Source organism: Balaenoptera acutorostrata, chromosome 1 (assembly GCF_949987535.1).
Source record: "Balaenoptera acutorostrata chromosome 1, mBalAcu1.1, whole genome shotgun sequence".
Lineage (NCBI taxonomy): Eukaryota > Metazoa > Chordata > Mammalia > Artiodactyla > Balaenopteridae > Balaenoptera > Balaenoptera acutorostrata.
Genome location: NC_080064.1, coordinates 68127842 through 68154695, shown reverse-complemented (window position 1 = coordinate 68154695; position 26854 = coordinate 68127842). Strand labels below are relative to the sequence as shown.

At 43.4% G+C, this 26854-nt stretch overlaps 1 protein-coding gene across 2 annotated transcripts in view; it reads right to left on the bottom strand.

Annotated features, from left to right (window-relative positions):
- AK5 (adenylate kinase 5) overlaps positions 1–26854 on the bottom strand; it is a 251823-nt gene that overhangs the window by 4175 nt on the left and 220794 nt on the right. The window contains exons 13-14 of one of the 2 annotated variants that reach the window (XM_057543927.1): positions 16210–16398; positions 914–1237 (exon numbers count right to left, since the gene is read on the bottom strand). In XM_057543927.1, coding sequence (XP_057399910.1) covers positions 1148–1237; positions 16210–16398 — 279 coding nt within the window. In that variant the 3' untranslated portion in view covers positions 914–1147. Of the gene's footprint in view, positions 1–913; positions 1238–16209; positions 16399–26854 lie in introns of those variants that run through there. The other variant, XM_007191756.3, reaches the window with a different exon arrangement.

Sequence of the window (26854 nt, the reverse complement as noted above, 5' to 3'; positions counted from 1 at the left end):
GTGCCAACAATATATTACATGCTGGAGAAACCACGGTGAAATGGACCCAACGGTCCTGCTCTCAAGGAGCTCACAGCTCAAGGGTAGAGAGGAACAACAGGAATTCACACCATTGTCAGGTAAGCACAGGAGCTCTGGATAAAGGGATACTTAACACAATCTTAGCACAGGAGCTCTGGATAAAGGGATACTTAACACAATCTTGGGAGGGCAGGAAGCTTCCTGAGGAAAGTTGTCGTCGTCATCATCATTAAAAATAATACACTTTACTACTAATGAGGCATAAGTGCTATTTTTTTTCACTTCCACCCTTGCTTTACTTTCTCCCTTCCTTTTCTCCCCTCCATCCCGCCCTCTCTTAATCCCGTCCAGCCCTCCATCCCTGCTTTGCTCACTCCCTCACTCCCTACTGGGCTCCCTCCCTCTGTCACACCCTCCCTTTTCTGCTCCTCTCTCATTCCCTCTCCTCTCACTTGCTCCCTTCTTCCAACCCCTGCTCCATCCTCCCCTCCTCCCTAGCACTAGTGCTTTTAAACAAACAGGTAATTCTAACAATGATCTTAGGAGACAGGTATTGTTATCCCCATTTCACAGATGATGAAACTCAGGTCCTGAAAGATGAATTAAATTTCCCAAGGTCATACAGCAAAGCAAGTGTCAGACACCTGGTTCAAACCCAGGTTTCTGACTCCAAAGTCCTTGTACTTGTTGACTACATCCTTGTATATTATATCCACCAGTTCAAAATAGCTGGATGGTTGAAATTAGTGGGAGTAGCAAGGAGTGAAGCTGAAATAATAAGAAGAGGTTGACTATAAAGAGGCTAATAGACTATTATATAAGAATAATGGGGAGTCGGGTAATGGTTTTTAAGGAATAGGTTGACATAATCAAACACAGGAACATTAAAAATTTTTGATACATATTTAATTGAAAGGAAAGAAAGTTTGAAGGATACGGCAAAGAGCACTGTATTAGGAGAGATGATACCTGGTATTGTCCTTGGTGAACTTCAGGACCTGGACTGGCCACTGATCCTCCTGGGGTCTCAGCTTCCCCCTCTAGTATATGAAAAGACTGAACTAGGACTTGATAACTTCCAGGTTTGGTTCCAGCTCTGATATGCAATGCTATTCCAAATCTAAGTTCACATTTTCGTGGGGGTGAGGCCCCTACTGGTAGGCATCAATTTAGTAGGATTGTTCAGCTTAGTTTGGTGTTGCCAGGTAGGCTGGGTCTAGAGGAATAGAGATGTATTTGAAGATAATAAAGAAGAATGAGAGCCTTCCCTATGGAGAGAACAGATAGAGGTCTGAAAGCACCTGGATTTTTCAGGGAACAGTGGATCATTCCTTGAGGATACAGCAAAAACAGCTTGGTTGTGGGGAGAAGAAGGGGAGGAGGCTAGAAGAATAAGTTGGGATGATCTTGCATCTCCATAGATTTTCCCGTTCTGGACATTTTATATAAATGGAATCACACTATATGCAGCATTTTGTGACTGGTTTCTTTCACTTAGCATAACGTTTTTCAGGCTCATCCACACTCCGTCCTCTGCCACTGCCCACTGCCCTGCTGAGCAGTCACCTGACCTCGCCTTTTCAAATCCTAGGAGGAGGGAAGAGAGGAAGAGGCTGTGAACTCAATTTCCTGCCCCCTCTCAGAGAGGGTGGGTGAGAAGAGGTAAATCCACAAACACTAGGCTTACTATTTACACGATCCGTGATCATATCAGTGGGAGATGCATTAGATGCACAAAGACTCACTACAACCCTTGGGTACATCTTATAAGTTATCTGTCCTGGTGTCCAATGCTTTGTCCTTGGCAGAAACACTTCCCAAAATTCACTCCAGATCTTCTCCAGAAGAGGAAGCTAATTAGACTATGGATTGACCCCAAGTCACCTTCTACTTCATGTGCATGTAAATATTCTCATTATAATATAATTACCTAATCCAGGGACGCCTGTAGTGGGACTTTCAGCTTGGTTACAGCCTCTGCTTCATTTGGACAAACCCCAGCTAGTTCTGGGACCTCTCTGGTCCTTACAAGGTGGTCAGTATTTTTCAGCTTCCTCTTTATTTATGTGTTCTCCATAATTTTTTTTAAAAAATATTTATTTATTTATTTATTATTTTTGGCTGCATCGGGTCTTAGTTGCGGCACGCGGGATCTTTCATTGTGGCACACAGGCTCTTCCATGAGGTGCGCGGGCTTCTCTCTAGTTGTGGCCCATGGGCCCCAGAGTGCACAGGCTCTGTAGTTGCGACGGGTAGTAGTTGCATACGTGGCACATGGGTTCTCCAGTTGTGGTGCTCTGGCTCCAGAGCACATGGGCTCTGTAGCTGTGGCACACGGGCTCTCTAGTTGTGGTGCGCAGGCTCAGTAGTTGTGGTGTGTGGGCTTAGTTGCCCTGCGGCATGTGGGATCTTAGTTCCCCAACCAGGGATCGAACCTGAGTTCCCTGCATTGGCAGGTGGATTCTTAACCACTGGACCACCAGGGAAGTCCCCTCTCCATAATTTCTTGTTGAACTCTAGTTACTTGCATTTAACTGACTTAACATGTCCCCTGTTTTACTAACTAGCCCTGATTTGTTTCCCTCCTCCAACCCATTCTTCTCTAACCAATACTACCCCACACTTTTAACCTTATATGCTTTTCTAAATTTGTCGTCCTTCCAAAGGAAACCCATGCCTATATTTCCCACATTCTTATCGCCTGTCTAATAATCATCATGTCTCTTTTAACACTGATAAATTATTAGTACAAAAAAATTCTTTTAAAACAACACTGATTACATCCTCTCTATTTTTCTGCATTTTTTGGACTGATAACCTGTTCGTTCAGTGTAATGCTAGTGTCACATTCACATAATCTGGTTTACTGTTATCGAGAATTTCTTCTAGACTCTGACGAAAACACATTTGTTCATTACAACAACCTTTCTTTCCATTGTTACCTCTCCCCGCTTATCATCGTAATGAACTAATGGCTCTTTCAACATCTTCAGCTGGTTGCAATTCATTGTGATGTTCAACTTTTCACTCCTTGGCCAGATATAAGCCACCACTATCCCAAATATCTGCATGGCCAGCTCTGTGAGGACAAGGCCATTACTCAGCATTTGTTTCCTCAGAGATTGGCCCTAGATAGGTATCTGGAAAGTATCCTCTAGATATCCAGTGATCCCACTCCTGGGCATATATTTGGAGAAAACTATAATTCGAAAAGGTACATACACCCCAATGTTCACAGCAGCATTATTTACAATAGTCAAGACATGGAAGCAACCTAAGTGTCCATTGACAGATGAATGGATAAAGAAGATGTGGTACATATATACAATGGGATATTACTCAACCATTAAGAAGAGTGAAATAATGCCATTTGCAGCAACATGGATGGACCTAGAGATTATCACACTAAGTGAAGTAAGTCAGAAAGAGAAAGACAAATATCATATGATATCACTTATATGTGGAATCTAAAAAAAATGACACAAATGAACTTATTTACAAAATAGAAATAGACTCATAGACATAGAAAATAAATTTATGGCTACCAAAGGGGAAAGGCATGGGGGAGGGATAAATTAGGAGTTTGGGATTAAAATATACACACTACCTTATGTAAAGTAGATAAGCAGGGACTTCACTGGTGGTCCAGTGGTTAAGAATCCATCTTGCAATGCAGGGGACCCCGGTTCGATCCCTGGTTGGGGAACTAAGATCCCACATGCTGTGGGGCAACTAAGCCCTCATGCTGCAACTACTGAGCCCAGGTGTCACAACTAGAGAGCCTATGTGCCACAACTAGAGAGAAGCCCACACACCGCAATGAAGAGCCTGCATGCTGCAATGAAAGATCCCGTGTGCCGCAACTAAGACCCAAAGCAGCCAATAAATAAATAAATAAAAAATTTAAAAAAATAAAGTAGATAACCAACAAGGACCTACTGTATAGCACAGGGAACTATACTCAATATCTTGTAATAACCTATAATGGAAAAGAATCTAAAAAAATGAATATAAATATATATGTATAACAATCACTTTGCTGTACACCTGAAACTAACACAACATCGTAAATCAACTATATTTCAACAAAAAAAGAAAAAAGTACCCTCATTTTCCCATTCCTTCTTCCCTTTCCTCCCAGAAACAGGCTATTGTAGGAGCAGAAACATACTCTTGGAGCCCGTTTTCTGACCCACTATCTGGACTTTATAGAAAGATATGGATTCTCTCTTGTAAAAGCTGGGCAACTTGGTTTTAGAAACAAGGGCTAATGAGCACAAGCATCTGAAGGGCGACACTTGATACTTTCCGACATCTGAGACTGGGAGGCAGAAGGCTTTGCAGCGGGATCTTGTCAATCAGGCCAAGGCTGATGTTTGGGGGAAGCTGCAAGCTGGGCTGAAGGAGTGAGTCATGCCCCCGAGCTTTAGCTGGGCCATCTCCCGCTTCTATTTCCATCCAAAACCTCCCTCTTCATTTTGCTTTGTGGCTTAAATCCAGGCCTTTATTTATTTAATTAAATAAAAGAAAGCTGCTCATTGCCATCCAGAGTCACGTGCTGTGGTGTGTGCCTCTGTGGAGCCCAAGGACGTGAGGAGATTTCAAGACAGAATCAAATAATAAGACTTTCTAGATGGAAAAAGCAGCCTTTGACTTGGGTGAGTGGGAAATATATGAAGTTAATCTGAGACCCTCATTAGGCCCAAGAAGCAGAATTCTGAGAACAAAAATTGAGAGGCAATGAGGTAACATCTTTTTTCTTATAGAAGCTCTGTGTGTGTGTGTTGGGGGTGGGGGGGAAGGTATAGATGGGATTTTTATGGAGCAAAAGAGAGCCCAACTGAACTGAGTGGGATCAAAGCCCTCTGTCTACTCTCCAGATTTCTCCTTCAGTTCTTCAGAGATGACCTGATCATTTCCTGAATCTCATCTAATTCCCACATGGGGAGTATTTTAAGAGAACAACAAGTGGCTTTTATATTTTCATATATAACTGTGGAACTCATAGGAAATGGAAAACAACCAACTTCCTAAGTGCTTTCTAAGCTACAAGAACTATTCTTGGTGCTTACAACTTTAGCAAATTTAAATGAGCTCACAAGGTGCTAGTGTTTAGCCCTTGATGAACAGATAAGAATCCTGTGTAATTAGCATACTAATTGTACAGTGTGAAGAGAACTTCCTCAGCAATTGTGCAAACTCGAAAATAAGGTGTCCTCCCACATATGGTAAGTTTTCACCCCGTAATCAATGTGATAATATTAATTTACAGCAACCCTCTTTTCCCATGAAGAGTAAAAGTAAGCTTCATGATCTTTTCCCAAAGGACCTCCAGTTCTGAATCAGCAGAGTCAGAATGTATGAGGTTTTAATATATTTAATTTAACTGAAAACCAGGTGAGTGGATTTGCTTCTGACTTGAAGAATTTATCACTTTCGGTCTAAGACTTGATATAAAATCCTGCAGTAAGTGATATCTTGATCAATATACAAAAGATTTTTTTAATAAAAAAACTAAAGGCAAGTGAACAGGAAATATGATGAAATTTCTGAGGTTTCACCTGACTTCTGGAAGGAAAAGTAGAGCAGTCAGAGATAGTATTTCTGCCCAGCCGTCAGCAGAACAGATTGCAAATTAGGAAAGTAGTTACACCACCTTGGGAATTGCACATTTTGTCTACTCTTTAGTTCTATGAATTTATGAACTGTAAAACAGTTGGCTGGGGCATATACCCTGAGAAAACCATAATTCAAAAAGAAACATGTACCACAATGTTCATTGCAGCTCTATTTACAATAGCCAGGACATGGAAGCAACCTAAGTGTCCATCGACAGATGAATGGATAAAGAAGATGTGGCACAAATGTACAATGGAATATTACTCAGCCATGAAAGGAAACAACATCAAGTTATTTGTAGTGAGGTGGATGGACCTAGAGACTGTCATACAGAGTGAAGTAAGTCAGAAAGAGAAAAACAAATACTGTATGCTAACACATATATATGGAATCTAAAAAAAAAAAAGAAGGTTCTGAAGAACCTAGGAGCAGGACAGGAATAAAGACGCAGACGTAGAGAATGGACTTGAGGACATGGGGAGGGGGAAGGGTAATCTGGGACGAAGTGAGAGAGTGGCATGGACATATATACACTACCAAATGTAAAACAGATAGCTAGTGGGAAGCAGCTGCATAGCACAGGGAGATCAGCTCGGTGCTTTGTGACCACCTAGAGGGGTGGGATAAGGAGGGTGGGAGGGAGACGCAAGAGGGAGGGGATATGGGAATATATGTATATGTATAGCTGATTCACTTTGTTATAAAGCAGAAACTAACACACCATTGTAAAGCAATTATACTCCAATAAAGATGTTTTAAAAAAAAAAAACAGTTGGCCAGTTCAAACACTGCCCAGATGGAGTGTTTTTCCTGAATTTTCCCACACTGTTCAAAACATTGCTTGAGTTTCATTTTTCATGTATTGGCGCCATGGGGCTCCTGGGAAAAAACCAAGCTGCTATTGAGTGTTTTATGATGATTGTGTGGCTGTTGGCCACCTTTTTCCTCTTCTAACCCTGTCCTCTGTTCAACCAGACAGAGCCCCACACCACAGGGATCCCTCACAGCCAGAGGAGAGCGTGGTGCCCAGCCACGGCCAAGCCCTTCACGTGCAGCACTTGTGCACGTCTCTGGACAATCATCAGATGCGCTTTTCCAAAGTCAGGGTCATGGAAAAGGCTGCCCCTGGGGAGTCATCCATTTCAGAGATCTGGTCAGGCCACACATTCCTCCTCACTCTCAAGGCCTTAGAAAGAAGGAGGACTACGTACACCTTTACTTTAGAGAGCTTTAAGGACAAGCTTTAGCAAAAATACCAGGATGATTCATCATCTGCACATTAATGATGGTTCTATACACAGGACTTCCCAAAGTACCAGCAGTTTGTCCATTTAAAATGTTATCTGCTACTCCCTTTCCTTCTTTCTCTTCCTCTCAATTCTGTCTGTAGTTTAAATTTGACTAACAGATCTTCTCAAAGACATGAAAAAACAAAAAAACAAAAAACTGTCCTTTCTTTTTTTTTTTTTAAATTAATTAATTAATTTATTTATTTTTGGCTGTGTTGGGTCTCCGTTTCTGTGCGAGGGCTTTCTCTAGTTGCGGCAAGCGGGGGCCACTCTTCATCGCGGTGTGCGGGCCTCTCACTATCGCGGCCTCTCTTGTTGCGGAGCACAGGCTCCAGGCGCGCAGGCTCAGTAGTTGTGGCTCACGGGCCTAGTTGCTCCGCGGCATGTGGGATCTTCCCGGACCAGGGCTCGAACCCGTGTCCCCTGCATTGGCAGGCAGATTCTCAACCACTGCGCCACAAGGGAAGCCCTGTCCTTTCTTAAAGTGACTTTTCTAAAACAGATCTGATCAGCCATGTCCCTGCTTGAAATTAGTGGTTCCCTTCATTACTTGCAGTACTTAGTTCAAACTTTCTAGAAGAGGCTAGAACTATCCAGGATACAGTAAACACTAGCCACAGGTGGCTACTGAACACTTGAAATGTGGCTAGTATAAATGAGGAATTAAGTTTTTGATATTCTATAATTAAAGTGAATCTAACTTTTAAAACTAATATTTGACTCAATTATTGGAACATTAAAAAATATATTTGAACAAGTTGGGTATGTGAAATCTACCTTTTCAATTGGAAATTTTATGAGATACAAATACCATTCTAGTATTTCTGATGAAAATTTAGAATCTGAATTGAGATATGCTTAAATACCAGATTTTGAAGACATAGATTGAAAAAAATATAAAACCATCTCATTAATGATTTTTTTATATTGATTATGTGTTAAAATGATAACATTTAGGCTATATTAGGTTAAATAAAATATATTGTTAAATTAATCTCACTTGTTTCTTTTTACTTTTTTTTGGTTAATGCGACTGCTAGGAAATTGTAAATTACCTATTTGGCCCAGATTATATCTCTGCTGGACAATGCTGGTCTAGAATATTTATTGTATGAAGGAGGAATGAAGCCTCTACCTTGCTTTTTAGTCAAGTCTGCCCCCCACTTTAATCCATCTGTGCACACTACGTCCTGTGCTAGCACTACTGGTCTCCTTCTCATGTCAGAGCCCTGGTCCCCTCCCTTCCATCTGGCTCGAACTTCTGCTCATCCTTTAGGACCCAGCTCAAATGTCTGCTTCTTTCTGAAGCTGTTGCCTACCTTTCCAGACCCAAGCTTTTTTGCTCCCAAAGACCTGGAACATTCTGTAAATCCTATTATTATTGATAACATTTACAACCTTGCTGTGGGTGCAGAGTTTCATCTGTCTCTTTTCCTCTCTGAATACCCAGCACTAACCACCCAGCATTTGGAAGTTGGAGATGCCCCATAAATGTCTGTGGACTATATCAAAGACCTTAGATGGAACAGCACCAGTTCTCTGCTGGTCGAATCCGTGGCAGTGACTACTGCAGAGGTTCTGAGTTAGGGTGGAGTCCAGTGAAGGGACTGCGCTGAGCTGGGTAAAAGCAAAACCTAAACCCGCCATGTGATGAAAGCAACCACAGAGGAAGACAATCAGGAATGTGTACAGAAGAGAACAAAAGTCTGGCGTTCTCTTCTGCCTGCTGTCCTGGGAGGAGACAAGGCTGCAGTGAGCACAACTCAGTTCAACAGGACCACAGGGGTGCAAAGAATACTGTACCGAATCAAAAGCTCTTTGCGGCAATCTAGCGAAGGCCTGACAATCAGGAAGGGAGCGGGGTGGAGAGAAGAGTATTTCAAACAGACTCGTAAGGAATGGGTTTCTTAAGTCTCCCAGAGACAGATGGAAGATTTATGCCTCATTTGTCAAGCGGGAGGACAGAACCTCAGGGCTCCTCTAGGTCACTCTCTCCTTCATGTACCTTCCTTTCTCCTGGGCCAGCGGGCAGGAGGGAGAGTTTTCTCCAAATCCAGGTTGCTAGTAGCACTCAACCAGGGCAGGTCCAGATTGAATTAGGGGAAGCTTCAGACTCAGAACTGAGAAGTAAACTCAGCTGAGGTGGGGCATTGATCGAAGAGGCCAGGAAATCCCAAAGTTTTTCTACATGTTGAAGAACTCTTCTCAGGGCAACAAGGAGAGAAAGGGAAGTGAAAATTAATGGGTTAAAAAAACCCTCTGCTTAGGCCCTGAATAGACATTTTTCCAAAAAAGACATACAGTTGGCCAACAGACACATGAAAAGATGCTCAATGTCACTGATCATCAGGGAAATGTAAATCAAAACCACAGTGAGATATCACCTCACCTTTGTCAGAATGCCTATCATCAAAAAGACCACAAATAACAAGTGTTGACAAGGGTGTGAAGAAAAGGGAACCCCTGTGCACTGTTGGTGGGAATGTAAATCGCTGCACACACTGTGGAAAACAATATGGATGTTCCTCAAAAAATTAAAAACAAAACTACCGCATGATCCAACAATTCCACTTCTGGGTATTTACCCAAAGAAAACAAAAACACTAATTTGAAAACATATATGCATCATTATTCACAATAGCCAAGATATGGAAGCAACCTTAACGTCCACCAGTAGATGAATGGATAAAGAAGATGTGGTACATAAACACAATGGAATACTACTCAGCCATAAAAAGAATGAACTCTTGCCATCTGCGACAACATAGATAGATCTAGAGGATGTTATGCTAAGTGAAATAAGTCAAGACAGAGAAAGACAAATACCGCATGATCTCATTTATATGTGGAATCTAAGAAACAAAACAAACAAACAAAACATAAAAACAGACTCATAGACACAGAGAGAAAATGGGTGGTTGTCAGAAGGGAGGGGAAGGGGGGTTCAGGAGGTTGGACCAAATTGGTGAAGGAGATTAAGAGGTACACACTTCCAGTTATAAAATAGATAAGTCATGGGGATGTGGTATACAGCCTAAGGAATATGGTCAACAATACTGTAGTAACTTGGGAAGGGGACAGATGGTTACTAGATTCATTATGGTGATCATTTTGTAATGTATTTGAATTTCAAATTACTATGTTGTACACCTGAAACTAACGTTATATTGCGGCTACTAGAAAATTTAAAATTACACCTATGGCTCACATTTAATTTCCATTGGATGGCACTGGAGTAGAAGGAAGAGAGTTATGTGTTCCTGAGAAAAACAAGGAACAGTGGTACATAAAAAATATAGCAAACGTTCTTGAGTTAAAAAAAACTGTCATGCCATTGAAAATCATTGAAAAGCAGACCTATATCTGGACTCCAGTTTTAAATTACACGGAAAAACATGAACATTTTTTCTTTAAAGATACTAGTTGAAGAAAGTTTACTTCCAAATTTGTTTTTGCCTTTCTTCCAGCACACTAAATGCTTCAAAACAATGGGGCAACGTTTACTGACTTGCCATAGAGAAATATTGTGACCTAAATTTTATATACTGTGGAACAGTTATTTGTGTAACAAACCACCATAGTGACATTCTCAGGTATTCGTAGAGAGATTGAACTAAAAATTAGTTCAAGAGTTATTTTAGCTAATTGAAAGAGAAGAATCAAAATGAAGAATTTGAGTACAGAGGATTCAAGGTATAAAAGTAATCTGGGTTTTTCCTTGCCTTGTGCTAGATTCCTATCTTAGGAATGCACTTGACTAAGGGCTATCAAGTAGATTTTGCATCCAAGGGCTAAAATTTGATTCGATGCTGCCTTCTGCTTCCACTCCTTTCATGGAAGTTGCACAACTACATTTCTCATTCTTTATCCCTCAGTTCACAGGAAGTCTCCTGCCAGGTTGGATGACTACCCAGAACAATAAATGGGTACAGCTGTATTTTGGGACGTACTAAAAATGGCTAAGCTATTTATGAAGCTGGGACACTGCAGCAGAAGAACTGTTGAACGAGTAACTTATTTTCTCCTTTACAAAAGCCAAGTTGCCAAGGAACTGGATTTTCTGCATCTGTTGAATGAATGTTTAATGAGTCATTGGCCTCTCTTTTTATGTTTTAAATTGATTAAGACTAATAAATAACCCAGGGATGGATATCATCTGTTACCAGGACCGCTTCCTCTATGGCCTGGGGGTATTTCTGGGCTTATGATGCCATGAGCAAAAAGTATATTAAAAAATCAAGAGGGCCTCCCTGGTGGTGCAGTGGCTAAGAATCCACCTGCCAATGCAGGGGACACGGGCTCGAGCCCTGCTCAGGGAAGATCCCACGTGCCATGGAGCAACTAAGCCTGTGCACCACAACTACTGAGCCTATGCTCTAGAGCCCACAAACCACAGCTATGAGCCCGTGTGCCACAACTACTGAAGCCCGCGTGCCTAGAGCCCGTGCTCTGCAACAAGAGAAGCCACCGCCATGAGAAGCCCGTGCACCGCAACGAAGAGTAGCCCCTGCTCGCCGCAACTAAAGAAAGCCACACACAGCTTGCACAGCAACGAAGAACCAAAGCAGCCAAAAATAAATAAATAAAATAAATAAATTTATTAAAAAAAAAAAAAGAAATTCAAATGTAAGAAAATATATCAAAATGGTCATTAATGGTTATCTTTGGGTTGAAGAATTCTGGATAATTTTTATCTTTATGCTCTTAAATTTTCTAGTTTCTTTTAAAAAAGTAGTTGTTACTTTTATCCTTAGCAAAAGGAGAGGTTTTAAATATCAATTTATACACTTCTGTACTTGCCAGTTGAGGAAGCTAGTTCTGGAATTTCTCCCGGTTCACAAGATCTTCTCTTCTGGAAATTCCTTGTTCTCCCCTCAGTTTTCAGGGAAGAGTCCCAGGCAACCATGCAACCATGTTTTTATTAGTCAGGTCTTAATTCAAATGCTACCTCCTTAGAGACTTTCCAAACACCTGTCTAAAGTCCCCACCCCTAACAAGTCACTCTGTTTTGTCTTATTCATAGAGCTAATCCTATTAGCAATGATTTTATTTTCTTGTCGACTGCTCTTCTCTTTTCAGTGAGCGGCTTTGTCTTGTTTATTGCTGTGTCTCCAGCGCCAAGAATCTGACACGTGCTACGCACTCAATAAAACAGCCACAAGTGGAAAGAGCTCCACGTGACCCCGCCTGCCTGGCCATAGCTGATAGGACCAGGGACTGGAGCAAAACAAGGCCAATCAGAATATTTCTCTCTGGAATTTGGAGCTGTTGTGGTAACATGAACATGGAAGCTGCACGTTTGCCATATTCTAGCTTCTGGGCCAGAGAAGGAGAAAAATCAAGATGAGAGAGAGAAGGAGGGAAAGACAGGTGTGAGGAGCATAGGGAAGCCTGGTCCCACGGGCTTCCGGGACCTGCTGCGTTTCAGCCTTGGTTCACATAACGTTACAAGTAAGCTCCGTGTTTCAGGTTAGGCCAGCTAGGGTTGGTGCCTGTTACCTACAACCTCATGAATGTACCTGTGGTCACCATTATGCTTTAAAAATTCATAGCCAAAATATTTGAAGGAAATAATCCAGAATGTTTGCCTCTGAGTGATGGGACTACCTAGTTTTCTATATTTTCTAAAACAAGTATGTGTTACTTTTATGATTACAAATATATGTGTGTTTTGTTTTGTTTTTTTTTCCCTGAGAAGCATGGAGTGACAGACCTAGGGTATTCCAGGAGATCCCATTCTGTCCATCCATTTTATTCTGCTGAGAGGTTTAGCTGTGAAATGACTCACCAAGTTCCCAAAGCTCATTTTCACCACTGTGGCTTGGGTTTTCTTATACCCAGGCCAGTATTCTCTCTACTGGGCAACCTTTGGACAATTATTATGTTGTTCACTTCAAAATGCTACATTTCAATTATTTCTTCAATAATAAATACTCTCCCTCAAGGTGAAAAAAGCTTTCTCTTACAGATCAACTCTAGTGAGTTGTGTGTGACTACCTGTATTGCTGTGTTGAGAAAGTTTCTGAGGCAGCGTCCAGACTGGGTAGGAAGGTAGTACCACAGCTGACTAATGATGTCTGCCCTGAGTGCAAGGAGGAATGGAGTGACGTGGACGAAAGTTCTAATTCTTTCTTAGATGCAGCGCAAAGCTGGCGTTGTAAGAGAGGAAAACGGAAGGTCAGGGGATCCATTCGATTCACATATGCTTCTATCCCTTGGTTTATGATACAAGAAGTTCTAACTTTATTGTATGATGATGGCATAACAAAGACAAAGAATAAGGCAGTGACTATATAAGTTCTGCTTTGCTTTTTCATTACTTTTGTTCGAAATTTCATTGCACTTTTCCAGCTAGTTGGTGGCCAAAAGGGCTGATTATCATTAGGCAGTAAAGGTGTCAGAGGATGGATCGAGTGTAAGCATAACTGGGCAACAATGAGGTCTGAGGGAAGTGCTTTTGGAGGGTCCCCTGTTTCTGGGCTGGACCACTGGGCAGCTCTAATTCCTAAAGAAATCTCACTGAGCTACTGATTCATCTCACTTGCATCTTGAAGTGCATTCACCACCCCCACCTAGTTTAAGAAAACTCCTTAAATGATCCAGGAGCCCACCTGGAGAGTGAGCAGTCCTGCCTTGGGCTCAACAACCAATGAGACAGGGAAGGGGTACTAAGAATCCGAAGAGCATTGTGGGAACAAGACACAGGCTGTCGCTTCAAATCACAGGCAATTAAGCTGATGCTCGGAGACCAGGCAGGAGCCCAGAAGGCCAGAGGACACAAAGGGACAGAGACTTTCACCTGTAGTGGAAACCAAGCCGGCCTGCTCTCTCGCCTCTCCTCCAGTCCCCCTCTGTGGCCTGAGCTGCTGGCGAGCCCCATGGGGCACCTGCAAAACATTGTCACCTCCCTGGGCCCCTGGGCTAGCACTAGGCCGCCCTGTGTTGTCTCTACTCCAGGTGGGGGAGGAAGGCTGTTCATCTCTGCAGCTGCGTGGGTGAGGACAGCCCCGGGCAGAGGCAGGGACAAAGCAGCTTCTTCAGAGAGACCCTCTGGGAGTCCTGAGGGCTGGAGCCCACGCTGTTCCGGAGTCAGGGCTGGAGTGGTTTTAAATATTTGCCAAGTGGATCATACATGTTACCTCACCACAGACTCAACAGCCAGCATCTCCAAAATGCGGTTGGGGGGGCGCTGCAGAGATGAGCCGCATGGGACGGGAAACTCCCTTTCCCATTAACTTAGATATTAAATTTCTAAGGAGGAGCCCAGAAATCAGCTTTATCTGAGAACTCGGTTAGCCCCGCATGCACGTGCCAATCATTTTTGAGTGTGTAGAATTTAGGTTGGAATAATACAGGAGAGAGGTAAAAGGGCTTTTCTGACTCTGAATTACTTAGGGACTTTTCTCACCTCTGCAAATCTTGAAAGTGGAAGGTAATTTCCACGTGTGTTCTAGGCGGCACGAAGGGTGGAAATCACCAATCCTGGAAAGGCCTCTGCCACCTGAATTCTTAAGACCCTGCTCTTACATAGTGCACTTTTTGTTTGCTTGTTTCTAAAGATCTAGATCTTTGTTTTACGTAGCAACCAGAGGTTACATGAAGTACAGCAAATAGGATTCGTCTTGCTCAAGTCCTAGCAATTGGAAGGAGCTGCCTGGTGAGCTGTGCTAACAGCATCACGAGGCCACGTCTGGGTCTTGAGGAAAGCGCCACGATGGCTTAGCAGTGTCTGCTGTGGGTGCAGAAGGCGGGGATGACAGCTGTCATGTCACACACATGACATCTCTGAGTTAAATCATGGAGCACCTTTCAGATTCGACACAGGGCTAAGTTCGTAGGAGTCTGGAAAATGGACCATTAACAGGCTCAGAAGATAAGAATTCATTATCAGTGGTTTTCCCCAAGGAATGGATCGTGTAGCTGTCTCCGAGACAAGTTTGTTATTGATTGACTGATGTCTCCTTTTAACTTCCTGGGAAAAGCAGAGAGTAGCTGTTCACTCTCTCTCCTCTGTGTTGGGTCCTCGGGGTTTGGTTCCTGGATACTCCCCAGCCTCCCAGCGGTCTCCTGGCCTGACATTCTTGGGACCCATTCTCCACAAGCCTGATGGAGGGAGCTTGCTAAACAGAAACCCTGACTATGTCTGTCCCCTTTGGTCGTTCCCGTCATCATCCTCAGGATAATTATTTGCTCCTATGATAGGTTCATCTCGATCTGGTCCTTGCTTGCCTCTCCACCTCCACCTCTTGTCCCTCGCTTCCTTGTCACTGTAGGTCACAGCCGAGCTCCTTCTGTGTGAGGGGCTCTGCTCCCCTTACGGCACCCGCACCTCCGGCTCAGCTTAGTTCTCCTCTGGTGACCTTCCTCAACGCCTTCTGCCTCCCCTCAGACCAGCTTAAAGGGCCCTTGGAACTCACTCTGTGCTCGCTTTGACCACATACTTTGATCCCAGGTGTGTCTCTCTCCCCTACTAAACCCTAGGCTCTAGCAGGCAAGAACCGCATCTTATCACCTGCATCCAAACCACCAGGGCAGTGGATGGTCCATAGGAGGTGCTTGATACACAGTTATTAAATGAGTGAATGAATGGGGATTGGGTAGTTTTCCCAAATTTGTGAACTTAACAGGGACTCAGCATGGATTAGCGCTCGTGATCATTGAGTTGACACCACCCATTTCCTCATTGTTTCACCTCATCTGCTCTCCTGGCCCCATATGTTGCTTCTCCCAATAACACTAGTCATTGCAAGAAACTGAGGCAGCCAAGGGCCAATTATGAACTAGGCAAAAATCTAGAAATGCAAAGTTGTTGAATTTTAGATCTAGACGAGACCTTCTGGATCCTCCTGTGAAGCTGAGGTCTGGGAGGCAGAACTTATGCCTCATCCATGCCTCCCACCCTTCCTCTCTCCCTTCCTCCCCCCATCCCTCCCTCCCTCTCCCCTTCCCTCCCTCCCTCCCTCCCCCCTCCCTTTCTCCCTCCCTTCTCCCCCTCCCTCCCCGCCTCCCTCCCTCCTTCCCTCTCTCCCTCTTTCTTGGAAATAGGACCGTTTCCAGCAACCATAATGGCATCTATAAACATTGTATGGCCAGGTTTTCATGGTCCGTATGATGACATACAAAAGTGAAAAGAGTAAGGGACCCATATTTTGGCCCAAATTGTGCAGCTGTATGCAGTTCTAATTCCAAGATCCCCTAACCGAAATTTCCTATTTTTTTCTCTTTTTTTGAAAAAAAATTAGGCGGCTGGTTCATTTTGGGGGGCTGTGAGGTGACTCACCTTATGCAGCTGTGTTTTCGTCTCATAGTAGGCGACCATGGGGATGGAGGCCCGGTAGTAGGTCTCAAGGCGCTTGGTGAGAGCGGTTCTGTCGTCCGTGCGCGGGCCGCTCCCACTCCTCTGGAGAAGGCGGTTGGTCATGGTGTCTGCCGAGCAGTCCATACAGATCACCAAGCGAGGGTCTCCAATCTGGGGATAGGGAGGGGGCACAACACGCTCAGAAATTCTACTCAGCGAGGTTCTGGGAAGACCTGGGATCCCTAGTTCTTTACTTCTGCTTCCTCTCAGGGTCCCAGACCTACATTGTGGCAGAGTTGGGACAGGACATCATGGCTCCTTATTTCCACATCAGCGGCTTTCCACAATCTGTCCTCCACACTAAGGGGAGCGGTGTGTGTGTGTGTGTGTGTGTGTGTGTGTGTGTATGTGGTGTTTCCTGCTGGGAGCCCTGCCTGACCTACCGAGACAAGCTAATCACCTCCTTCTTTGTCCACCACTGTGCCTTACATGAGCCTCCAGGAGCACAATGTGGTTGTGTCTGTACTGCGTGGTGGTCAGGAGAGCACAATGGTTGAGCACAAAAGGTTCGAGTCAGGCTGCTGAGGGTCAAATCCTGGTGTGGTGACTTGTCTCCAAGACGGTCTTCATTGATTCATTACCTCCATGTACTTTAAGCTCTTCCCCCCATTGAGACATAGAGCCCATTCCTCTACCTCTTTGAATCTGAGCTGAACTGTAACTGACCAACAGAACATGGTGGAAATGATGCCACATGCTTTTATTTGTTATTTATTTATTTAATAACTTTTAACATTTTTATTGGAGTATAATTGCTTTACAATGGTGTGTTAGTTTCTGCTGTATAACAAGAGTGAATCAGCTATACATATACATATGTTCCCATATCTCTTCCCTCTTGCATCTCTCTCCCTCCCACCCTCCCTATCCCACCCCTCTAGGTGGTCACAAAGCGCCGAGCTGATCTCCCTGTGCTATGTGGCTGCTTCCCACTAGCTATCTATTTTATATTTGGTAGTGTTATATATGTCCATTACACTCTCTCACTTTGTCCCAGCCTCCCCTTCCCCCCGTGTCCTCAAATCCATTCTCTACGTCTGCATCCTTATTCCTGTCTTGCCCCTAGGTTCTTCAGAACATTTTTTTTTAGATTCCATATATATGTGTTAGCATACGGTATTTGTTTTTCTCTTTCTGACTTACTTCACTCTGTATGACAGACTCTAGGTCCATCCACCTCACTACAAATAACTCAATTTCATTTCTTTTTATGGCTGAGTAATATTCCATTGTATATATGTGCCACATCTCCTTTATCCTTTCATCTGTCGATGGACACTTAGGTTGCTTCCATGTCCTGGCTATTGTAAAGCCACATGCTTTTAGAAGCAAGATCATAAGAAGTTTTGCAGTTCCTGCCTGGTCAACTGCCATCTAAGATGTCCAGTGACTCTGACTGCTAGGCTGGGAGGAAGCCCAAGCTAGCCACACAGAGAGGCTATGTGGACAGAGATGCCTGACCAGACCTTGGCTGTTGTAGACATCCCAGCCCCTGCTCCAGACATGTCTACTCAGCCTTACCAACTATCTGACTGCAACTGAATAAAGGACCTCAAGTGAGAACCAGCCAGCTGAGCCTATCAACCCCCAAAACCCTATTAGAGAGAATAACAAATTGTTTTTTTAAGTTACCTGACTTCATCATTAACTAAAAGTGTCACTCAACTTCTCTGCACCCCCAACTTTCTCATTTGTTCAATGAGGATGATCACAGAATTGCTGTGAGGATTAAATACAATTAAATAAGGTAATGTAAGTAGATTGCTTGGCATATGGAAACACTTGGTAAGTATCAGCCACTATGCTTATTCCCATATTGGGCTATGATCTCTTTCTTTGTGTGTAGGCGTTAGGAATGCTCAGCTCCTGATTCCAAGTCTTGTATATAGTAGGTAACAAAGAAATGTTTTCATGAATGGGTGATAGTGTATGATCTGTAGTGTGTCTCTCCCCATCTCCCCATCCTTCCCTTAAAGTGTTCTTTTGTTTCTGATGTCTTTCTCTGGACGATACCAACCTTGCCTCCACTACCAATCTCAATCCTGGATCAGAAGAAATTGTTGCTCTCTTCTGATCTTGCAATGTAAACGAAAGTTTACCGCCCCACTGTGGAAAGCGCCTGGGAGGGATGGGAATAAAATCAGGGTAGGGGAGGACTTTAAGACAACACGCAGAGTCCAAAGTTGTCAGTAAGTGCTGTTCAGTGATTTATCTACCCCCTCTGAAGGATGTACTTTAAGAAACAGAGTGGAAAAATTCTCCAAAATCTAGAAGAGTGAAATAAACCTCTGGAACATGTCATCTAACTCTTCTGTCTTTATTAATTGGAAGAAAAAAAAAAGAGCATTTGAGCAGTAAGAAAGCTGGGTGAAAGTTTAGAAGACAATGACCCTTGTCCACCAGCAGAGGGCGAGCTTGGGAGGCAGCCTAGGGCTCAGTTACAGAGTTTGGCTCCTGGAGCAGTTTCCGGCTGGGGTTGTGTTTGGAGACTTAGGCGATTTTTCTTACTGTGGCGGTTTTCAGGCCACTTGTGAGGACACGGATGACAATTCAGGGACTCACTCAGGTACAGAGATAATGTGTGTCTGAGCAGGAGCTGGCAGTAAATGAACCGAAATAAGTGCAGGACAGAGAGGGAGCTTCCACCTTGATTCTCAAAGTGTGGGCTGTGAACCGGCAGCACAGGCTTCATCTGGAAGCTTGTTAGAAATGCAGATGCTCAGGCACCATCCTCGACCTGCTGACTCTGCATTTTAAGAAGATCCCCAGGTGATGCTTCACAAAGTAATACCTTGAGAAGCTGCTCTCCTGCCAAGATTGGGGTTTGACCCAACCTATTTCTCCTGGAGTCAGCACTCCCTTCCTACATAAAAAGCTGTCGAGCAGCCATTCCATTTGGAAGTGGCCTGTACCACTGATTCTTTTTTTTTTTTAATTAATAGATTTTAAGTTTTAGGAGTTTTAGGTTTATGGGAAAATTGAGCAGATAGTACAGAAAGTTACCATATAATTCCCCTCCCCTGGTTTCCCCTATTATGTCTTTAGGGTGGTACATCTGTTACAATTAATGAAACAATACTGAAGCATTAACTGAAGTCCATAGTTGACATTAAAGTTCATCCTTTGTGTTGTACATTCTATGGGTTTTGACAATTGCATCACGTCATGATCCACCATTATAGCATAATATGTAATACTTTCACCACTCTGAAAAATCTCCTGTGCTCTTCCTATTCATTCCTCCCTCTCTCTCCTCCCTAACCCTGGCAACTACTGTTCATTTTTTAACTGTTTCTATAGAATTGCCTTTCCCAGAATATCATATTGTTGAACTCATCCAGTGTGTAGCCTTTTCAGGCTGGCTTCTTTCACTTAACAATATGCATTTAAGTTTCTTCCATGTCCTTTCATGGCTTCAGAGCTCATTTCTTCCACTGATGCTTTTAACACCTAAAAGTTTTTGAAATGTTTGAGTGAAATACCATTCAATCATTTTTCAAAACGCTTTGATATATTCCTTTAGAAAGTCCCTTGGAGTAGCTCTGCCTTTTTTCCCTGGACCATGGTTAGTCTTTAACACAGCGGTCCCCAACCTTTTTGGCACCAGGGATGCTTTCGTGGAAGACAATTTTTCCACGGACCCATGGGGCGGAGGCGGGGGGATGGTTCAGGCGGTAATACGAGCAATGGGGAGCCATGGGGGGCGATGGGGAGCCATGGGGGGCGATGGGGAGCGGCAGAGGAAGCTTCGCTCGCTCACCCACCACTCACCTCCTGCTGCGCGGCCCGGTTCCTAACAGGCCGAGGACCCGTACCAGTCTGCGCCCTGGGGGGGGGGGGGGGCTGGGGACCCCTGCTCTAACATCCCGTGGAGGGGAGAACAGAGAACTCTGTCCTTGTCTGGATGAGTCACAGAGACTTGGGGACAACTCCATGTCCCCAGCACTCCCCTGCTGGCTCCCTGGAATTCTGCCACAGCAGTACTGGGCTCTTCATGGCCTTCGGGTATTCAGGGGACCCTTATTAGAGCACAAGTGCTCTTGGGAGGGCGTTGAGATAAGTAAGAACATTTCAGCAGCTGGCGCACTGTGCCATCGCCCTAACCCCTGTGGGGAGGAAATGGAGGCCCACAGAGGTTAACTTGCCCCAAATCACTGAGCACTAGTTAGTGGCAGTCCTGAGCCAGCTGCGTGTAACTCCAAAGCCTGGTGACTTCACCCTAGTGGAGGGCGCCAGAGCCTTCAGAATGGGACTCAGGCCAGAGGCCTGGTGGGCCAAGTGGAGCCAGGAGAGGAGGGTGGGGTAGTAGGAAAAGAAGTGGACGGTGTCAGAGGCGATTTAATTTTATTTTGCGGAAACTTGTTTTTGCTGCCTCTGGGGATCTAGCTGGGATCAGCACTCACTCCAGCTGAGAGCAGCCCGCCAGGATGAGGATGTCAGCTGACTTGTGATGATGGCTTTGCCTGGAGAATTCCAGCAGGTAGAGCAGGAGGAGGCGTCTACCCTGCTCTCCTCTGCCCCCCACTTTAGTTTTCTTCTGATTAAGTCAGGACACGGGTTAGGCCATATTACCAGTGGGCAGGGTCCTGCCATTCAGGAACTCTCTACGGTTCAGGGTACCAGCTTTCTTGTTCTCTCTGGGTGCCTCAGTTTCCTCATTTTAAATGAGGATGACAAGAGTTTCTGCCTCATAGGACGGCTGCCGAGGATTCAATGAGTAAATACATGGCCCATTTCAAGCACTGCATAAATGTGAGCTAATGTTATTTAATGTGGGCCTGGCAATATTCATTTTCATCCCTTTGCACTTTGTAAAAGCCCCTGTTGGTCAGATTTGAATTTAGAAAGAGTCAGAGGCCCCACCCGTGCTTTTAGCCTAAGTTGTGCACTTCAGTGCATCTACCAGCCTCACTGCACTGGGAGGTAAGGCCCGGCTAACAACAGAGCCACAGGCCGATTTCCCATTTGCTCTCACTCCTGAGCTTTATCCCCTTGGGGAACCTCAGTAGAGGAGGGGTGATGGGGTCATTCCAGCATTGCTGAACACGCAACCCTAATAATAATAATACCACCCCATCGCCACCGTAACGTCTGCCCTGGTGCTGCCATTACATAGCTCAAAAGTTCTGCAATGAACCGGAAGTTGGAAGAAGAGAGTGGAGGGGCTTCCCTGGTGGCGCAGTGGTTGAGAATCCGCCCGCCAATGCATGGGACACGGGTTCGAGCCCTGGTCTGGGAAGATCCCACATGCCACGGAGCAACTGGGCCCGTGAGCCACAACTACGGAGCCTGCGCGTCTGGAGCCTGTGCTCGGCAACAAGAGAGGCCGCGATAGTGAGAGGCCCCCGCACCGCGATGAATAGTGGCCCCCGCTCGCCGCAACTAGAGAAAGCCCTCGCACAGAAACGAAGACCCAACACAGCTATAAATAAATAAATAAATTTAAAATTTCCTTACTCTTCTTAAAAAAAAAAAAAAGAAGAGAGTGGAAAATCTCAAGTGGAAAATCCCGAGGTGGTCCCAAGGCTTGCCACAATTCCAAACCACTAGGACACACCAACTAGAAAGTTCCTTGGCCAGACTCATAACCTTTTTTTTTTTTTTTTTTGCTAAGAGTTCATGCCGAAGATTAGAATACACTTATAAACAGAATCACTGATTCTGTAGATGAACAGTGTTATGAGACAGTTCAGAGCTGTCAGGCAGAGGGATACACTCATCATCCACGCATCCCGGAAACTCATCTGCATAGTCAGGCTAAGGGCAGAATTTCAGCTAAGAGGCTTCTGGGAGGAAAAGGCAAGAGCAAACCCGTGCATTTCACTTCTGTTAACATGTGTTTAGCTTGGCTGCTGAAATGTTGGGTCAACACAGGAAAGTGTTTCGATTTCACACCAGGGAGTCAGGCTAAGCACACACCCTCCTTGAGATGAGAATAATCTATAAAGTGGGGATAATAATACCTACTGAATAGGATTGTAAAGATTAATACAATTAATACAATCCTGAATAGGATTGTAAAGATTAATACAATGACATGGGTAAAGCATCTAGTTCAGTTCTGGGCACATTTTAAGTGCTCAAAAAATAACAGCTATTATTCAGATAGTTATGTATCCTGTATGATTTTAACTGCATGAAAATAGGTAGAACCAAGACCGGAAGAACAGACATCAGACTGTTATCTCTGGGTGGTTAGTTAGTCTTTGTTTTACATTTTCCTGTATTGTCTCATATCTATATAATTCCTACTTCTATAATCAGAAAAAATATACATAATTTTGAAAAAAAAAAAACAATTTATTGAACATCATATGCAGGCTTATACATATATAAGTCACATTTCAAGGATTTCAGCCAATCCTCCCAACAAGCACTGAGGTAGCAATTTTTTCTTTTTTTAACTGAAATATAGTTGACATACAATATTATGTTCGTTTCAGGTGTACTACATAATGCTTTAACACTCGCATACATTATGAAATGATCACCATGATGAGTCTAGTTACCATCTGTCCTCATACAAAGTTATTATGATATTACTGACCATATTCCCTATGCTGTATATTATATCCCTGTGACTTATTTATTATATAATTGGAGGTTTGTACATCTTAATCCTCTTCACTTTTTTGCCCACTCCCCACCCCCTCCCTTCTGGCAACCACCTGTTTGTTCTCTGTATCTATGAATCTGTTTTTGTTTTGGTTTGTTTGTTTGGTTTTTTAGATTCCACATATAAATAGATCATGAGGTATTTGTCTTTCTCTGTCTGACTCATCTCACCTAGCAAAATACCCTCTAAATCCATCTATGTTGTTGCAAATGACAAGATTTCTTTTCTTTCTTTCTTTCTTTTTTTTTAATGGCTGGAGGTAGCTATTTTCCACCTATACTTTATAGAAGAGGAAATTGAACTATGTATAGTTAAATGACTTGTCTTGGACTTATAAAGCCAGGCTCTAAATACAGGCCTGTGCCTCAAAGTGACTAAAACCAGGGGTTCGCAAATGAGGTGGGAGCTGGTGGTTAGAAACCCCAACTCCTCCTTCATATTCCTTCTCTCTCTCTCTCTCTCTCTCTCTCTCACACACACACACACAGTGACAACCTTCCCTTCCTTAACACACTATGTTGGATACTGAAGGCACAGATCATTAATTCGATGGGGGGAAAACTAGGCTTGGGAACAGAAGATAGGGTGGTAATAGAGAAAGCACATACAGATTTAACCCTAAGCTGTGGACATGAGTTTGCACTTGGTCTTTAGTGGTGTTGTGTATGGTAGCCAAGCAGATCCTCAAAGGACCTGCCTCTCAGAGCAAGCAGCTACAGTATGCAAACACATCAGCCTAACTAACTGAACTGGATTTTTTTCAGCCACAGATGGTCTCAAGCATCAGACACATCAGTCTCTGTGATACAGAAGGGCTGGTGATGCGTCTATGGGCTGGAAAACCATCCGTAGGCCTGAATGGGCTTCAAACAGAGTCGCAGGCCTGACAGGTACACAAAAAACACTCACTGTGCTCTCAGCCAGGCTTATTACTCTGAATCTCTGGGGAAAATCGTACATCTGTATTTGTCTTTGCCACATTTCAAATGAATTGCTTGCCTGTAATTTGGAGGGGGCTGTACAAATGATTGAGTCCCTTCAGGGCATAAATGAATCAACAGCGGCTCATTCCGTGTTTGTAGCATCTTTGTTGTTCTGGTCAGGTTTAAAGCAGTGCTTGTTTTGGAGGGCTGGATGTGTTCTCTTGCACACAAGCCAAATTGATATTAGAATCTTCTAAATTGCTGTACCCAGGGACAAATCAAGATCACGCTTGATCTTTGCAAACTCCTTCCAGCAGAATGCAAAAGACTGTCGTCGTAAGCATCTCACTTGAAGGTCGCCGGTTCATTAATGAAAGGAGGCACTTGTATATTTTTGGAAGTGAGTCATGAATTTTAGCATTGGTTGAAACTATCCAGTCATCACGCTGATGACTCTTACTCCTAAGTTCTAGTTAAGTCTCTTATCTGACACTTTCTAAAACCTGTCTGAATGGGACCCACAGTGGGGAAGGAAGTTTTGCTTTACTTTAGGAAGAGCGTATGGATGATTTGAATTCATATTTACCCAAAGGCCAGGGATAGACTGGCTGGCCATCTAAAGTCCTGAACTCACCCATCCTGGGTTATAAGCAAAGGAGAAAGGCATGACGGAGCAAGAATTTATGGGCTTGAATGAAATGTGATTGAAAAATGGGTGACCCTAAAGTAGATAATATTTTATAGCTTAGGAAACACATTTATATGTGTTACATCATTTGATGCTCACAAAACCCTCTAAATAGGATTTGGCAGCTACATTATTCTCTCTATTTTACAGAGGAGGAATCTGAAGTTGAGTGACATGCCCAGGGTCACACTAATCTATGACCAAGGTGAACATCCATCTTTTTTGACTCCAGACAGCGTAAGTGATGTGCTTTAAAGATGTCACCTTGGGAGGGGCTACATGAGTGCCACAGTGCTGTCACTGCTCCAAACAGTTCGGACCCCATAGGCCTAAGTTCAGATATTTGCCTTCAGACCCAGTTTAAAAAGTTCCCAAAGGAGAACAAAGATCATAATTTTGTTGTTGTTTGCACACAGTAGTTGACAAAAAAGATGCTTATCTTTACCCTACACCTTATTTATCACACTTGGCCATTTGGGGGTTTCAAAGAATGTTCTACTACCACTGAGAGCAATTTAAAAAAACATTGAAAAGGATATTTCCCCCAGCACTTCCAAGCAAGTTCGTGACCTTTCCTGACTGTCCCAGAGACCTGCCAGGACTCTTGGACCTTAAGTTCATGGGCAAGTTCAAGTGTGAGATAATCTGGTGGGGTGCTGCCACCTTGAAGCCTGAACCTCAATCAACATTGCTGACTGGCAGCAGTTAGCACTCATCTCCCTTGTGTGTGTGTGTGTTTTTCTTTTTTTTTAAGGTTTTGCCCTCTTGTGTTTTAATGGCGTGTTTACACAACTGCCAATCTCCAATAAGCAGGGAGCCTCTCAAGGGCCCCTGACCACCCCTTCCTCTTCTCTGGATCTCCCCTCACCCTTGGCCTTGCAGAGGCCCTAATTCAGAGGTGGTGCAGGAAAGATGCCCTTGTCCCTCAGTTCAAGAGTATCCCCAGGAGCCTTATTTACAGCCTGGACACTGGCTAGAAGATCAGAATAAACAAAAATGTAAGACAATCCACGGAATACTTAATATTGTTAAGATGTCAATACTACAAAAGTGATCTACAGATTTAATGCAATCCCTATCAAAGTTCCAATGACATTTTTTTGTTGTTGTTGCAGAAATAGAAATATGCACCCTAAAATTCATGTGGAATCTCAAGGGACCCTGAATAGCCAAAGCAACCTTGAAAAAGAACAAAGTTGGAGGGCTCTTACTTCCTGATTTAAAAACTATTACAAAGCTACAGTAATCAAGACAGTGTGGTACTGGCATAAAGTCAGTAACTTAGACCAATGGAATATAATATAGAACCCAAAAATGAACTGTCGGATACACGGTCAAATGATTTTTGACAAGGGTTCCAAGACCACTCAATGGGGAAAAAACAGTCTTTTCAATCAGTGGTGTTGGGACAACTGGTGATCTCCATGCAAAGAATAGAGTTGGACCCTTACATTACACTGCATACAAAAATTAGGTCAAAATGGATTAAAGACCTAAATGTAAGAGTGAAAACTGCAAAATTCTTAAGAGAAAACAGGGGAAAAGCTTCATGACACTGGATTTGACAATAATTTCTTGGACATGATACCAAAAGCACAGGAGACAAAAGCAAAAATAGATAAATTGGATTATATCAAAATTAAAACTTCTGTGCATCAAAGGACACAATCAACAGAGTAAAAAGGCAACCTATGTAATGGGAGAAAATATTAGCAAATCATATATCTGATAGGGGGTTAAAATCCAGAACATAACCCAGACTCCTACAATTCAACAACAAAACCCAAACAACCTGGTTAAAAAATGGGCAAAAGACTTGAACAGACATTTCTCCAAGGGAGACATACAAATGGCCAACAAGCACATGAAAAGATGCTCAACATCATTAATCATTAGGGAAATGCAAACCCAAATCACAATGAGATACCACTTCACATCCATTAGGATGGTTACTATCAAAAAAACAGACAATATGTGTTGGCGAGGATGTAGAGAAACTGAAACCGTTATGCACTGCTGGTGGGAATGTAAAATGGTGCAACCACTACGGCTGGCAGTATGTATGCATATGTATTGATTCCTCAAAAAATTAAAAATAGAATTACCATATGATCGAGCAATTTCACTTCTGTGTATATACCCAAAAGACGTGAAAGCAGGGTCTTGAAGAGCAATCTGTGCACGCACATTCATAGCAGCATTATTTACAATAGGCAAAAAGTCGAAGTAACCCAAGTAGCCATCAATGAATGAATGGATAAGCAAAATATTATTCATCCTTAACAAGGAAGGAAATTTTAACACATGCAACAACATGAATGAACCTTGAGGACATTATGC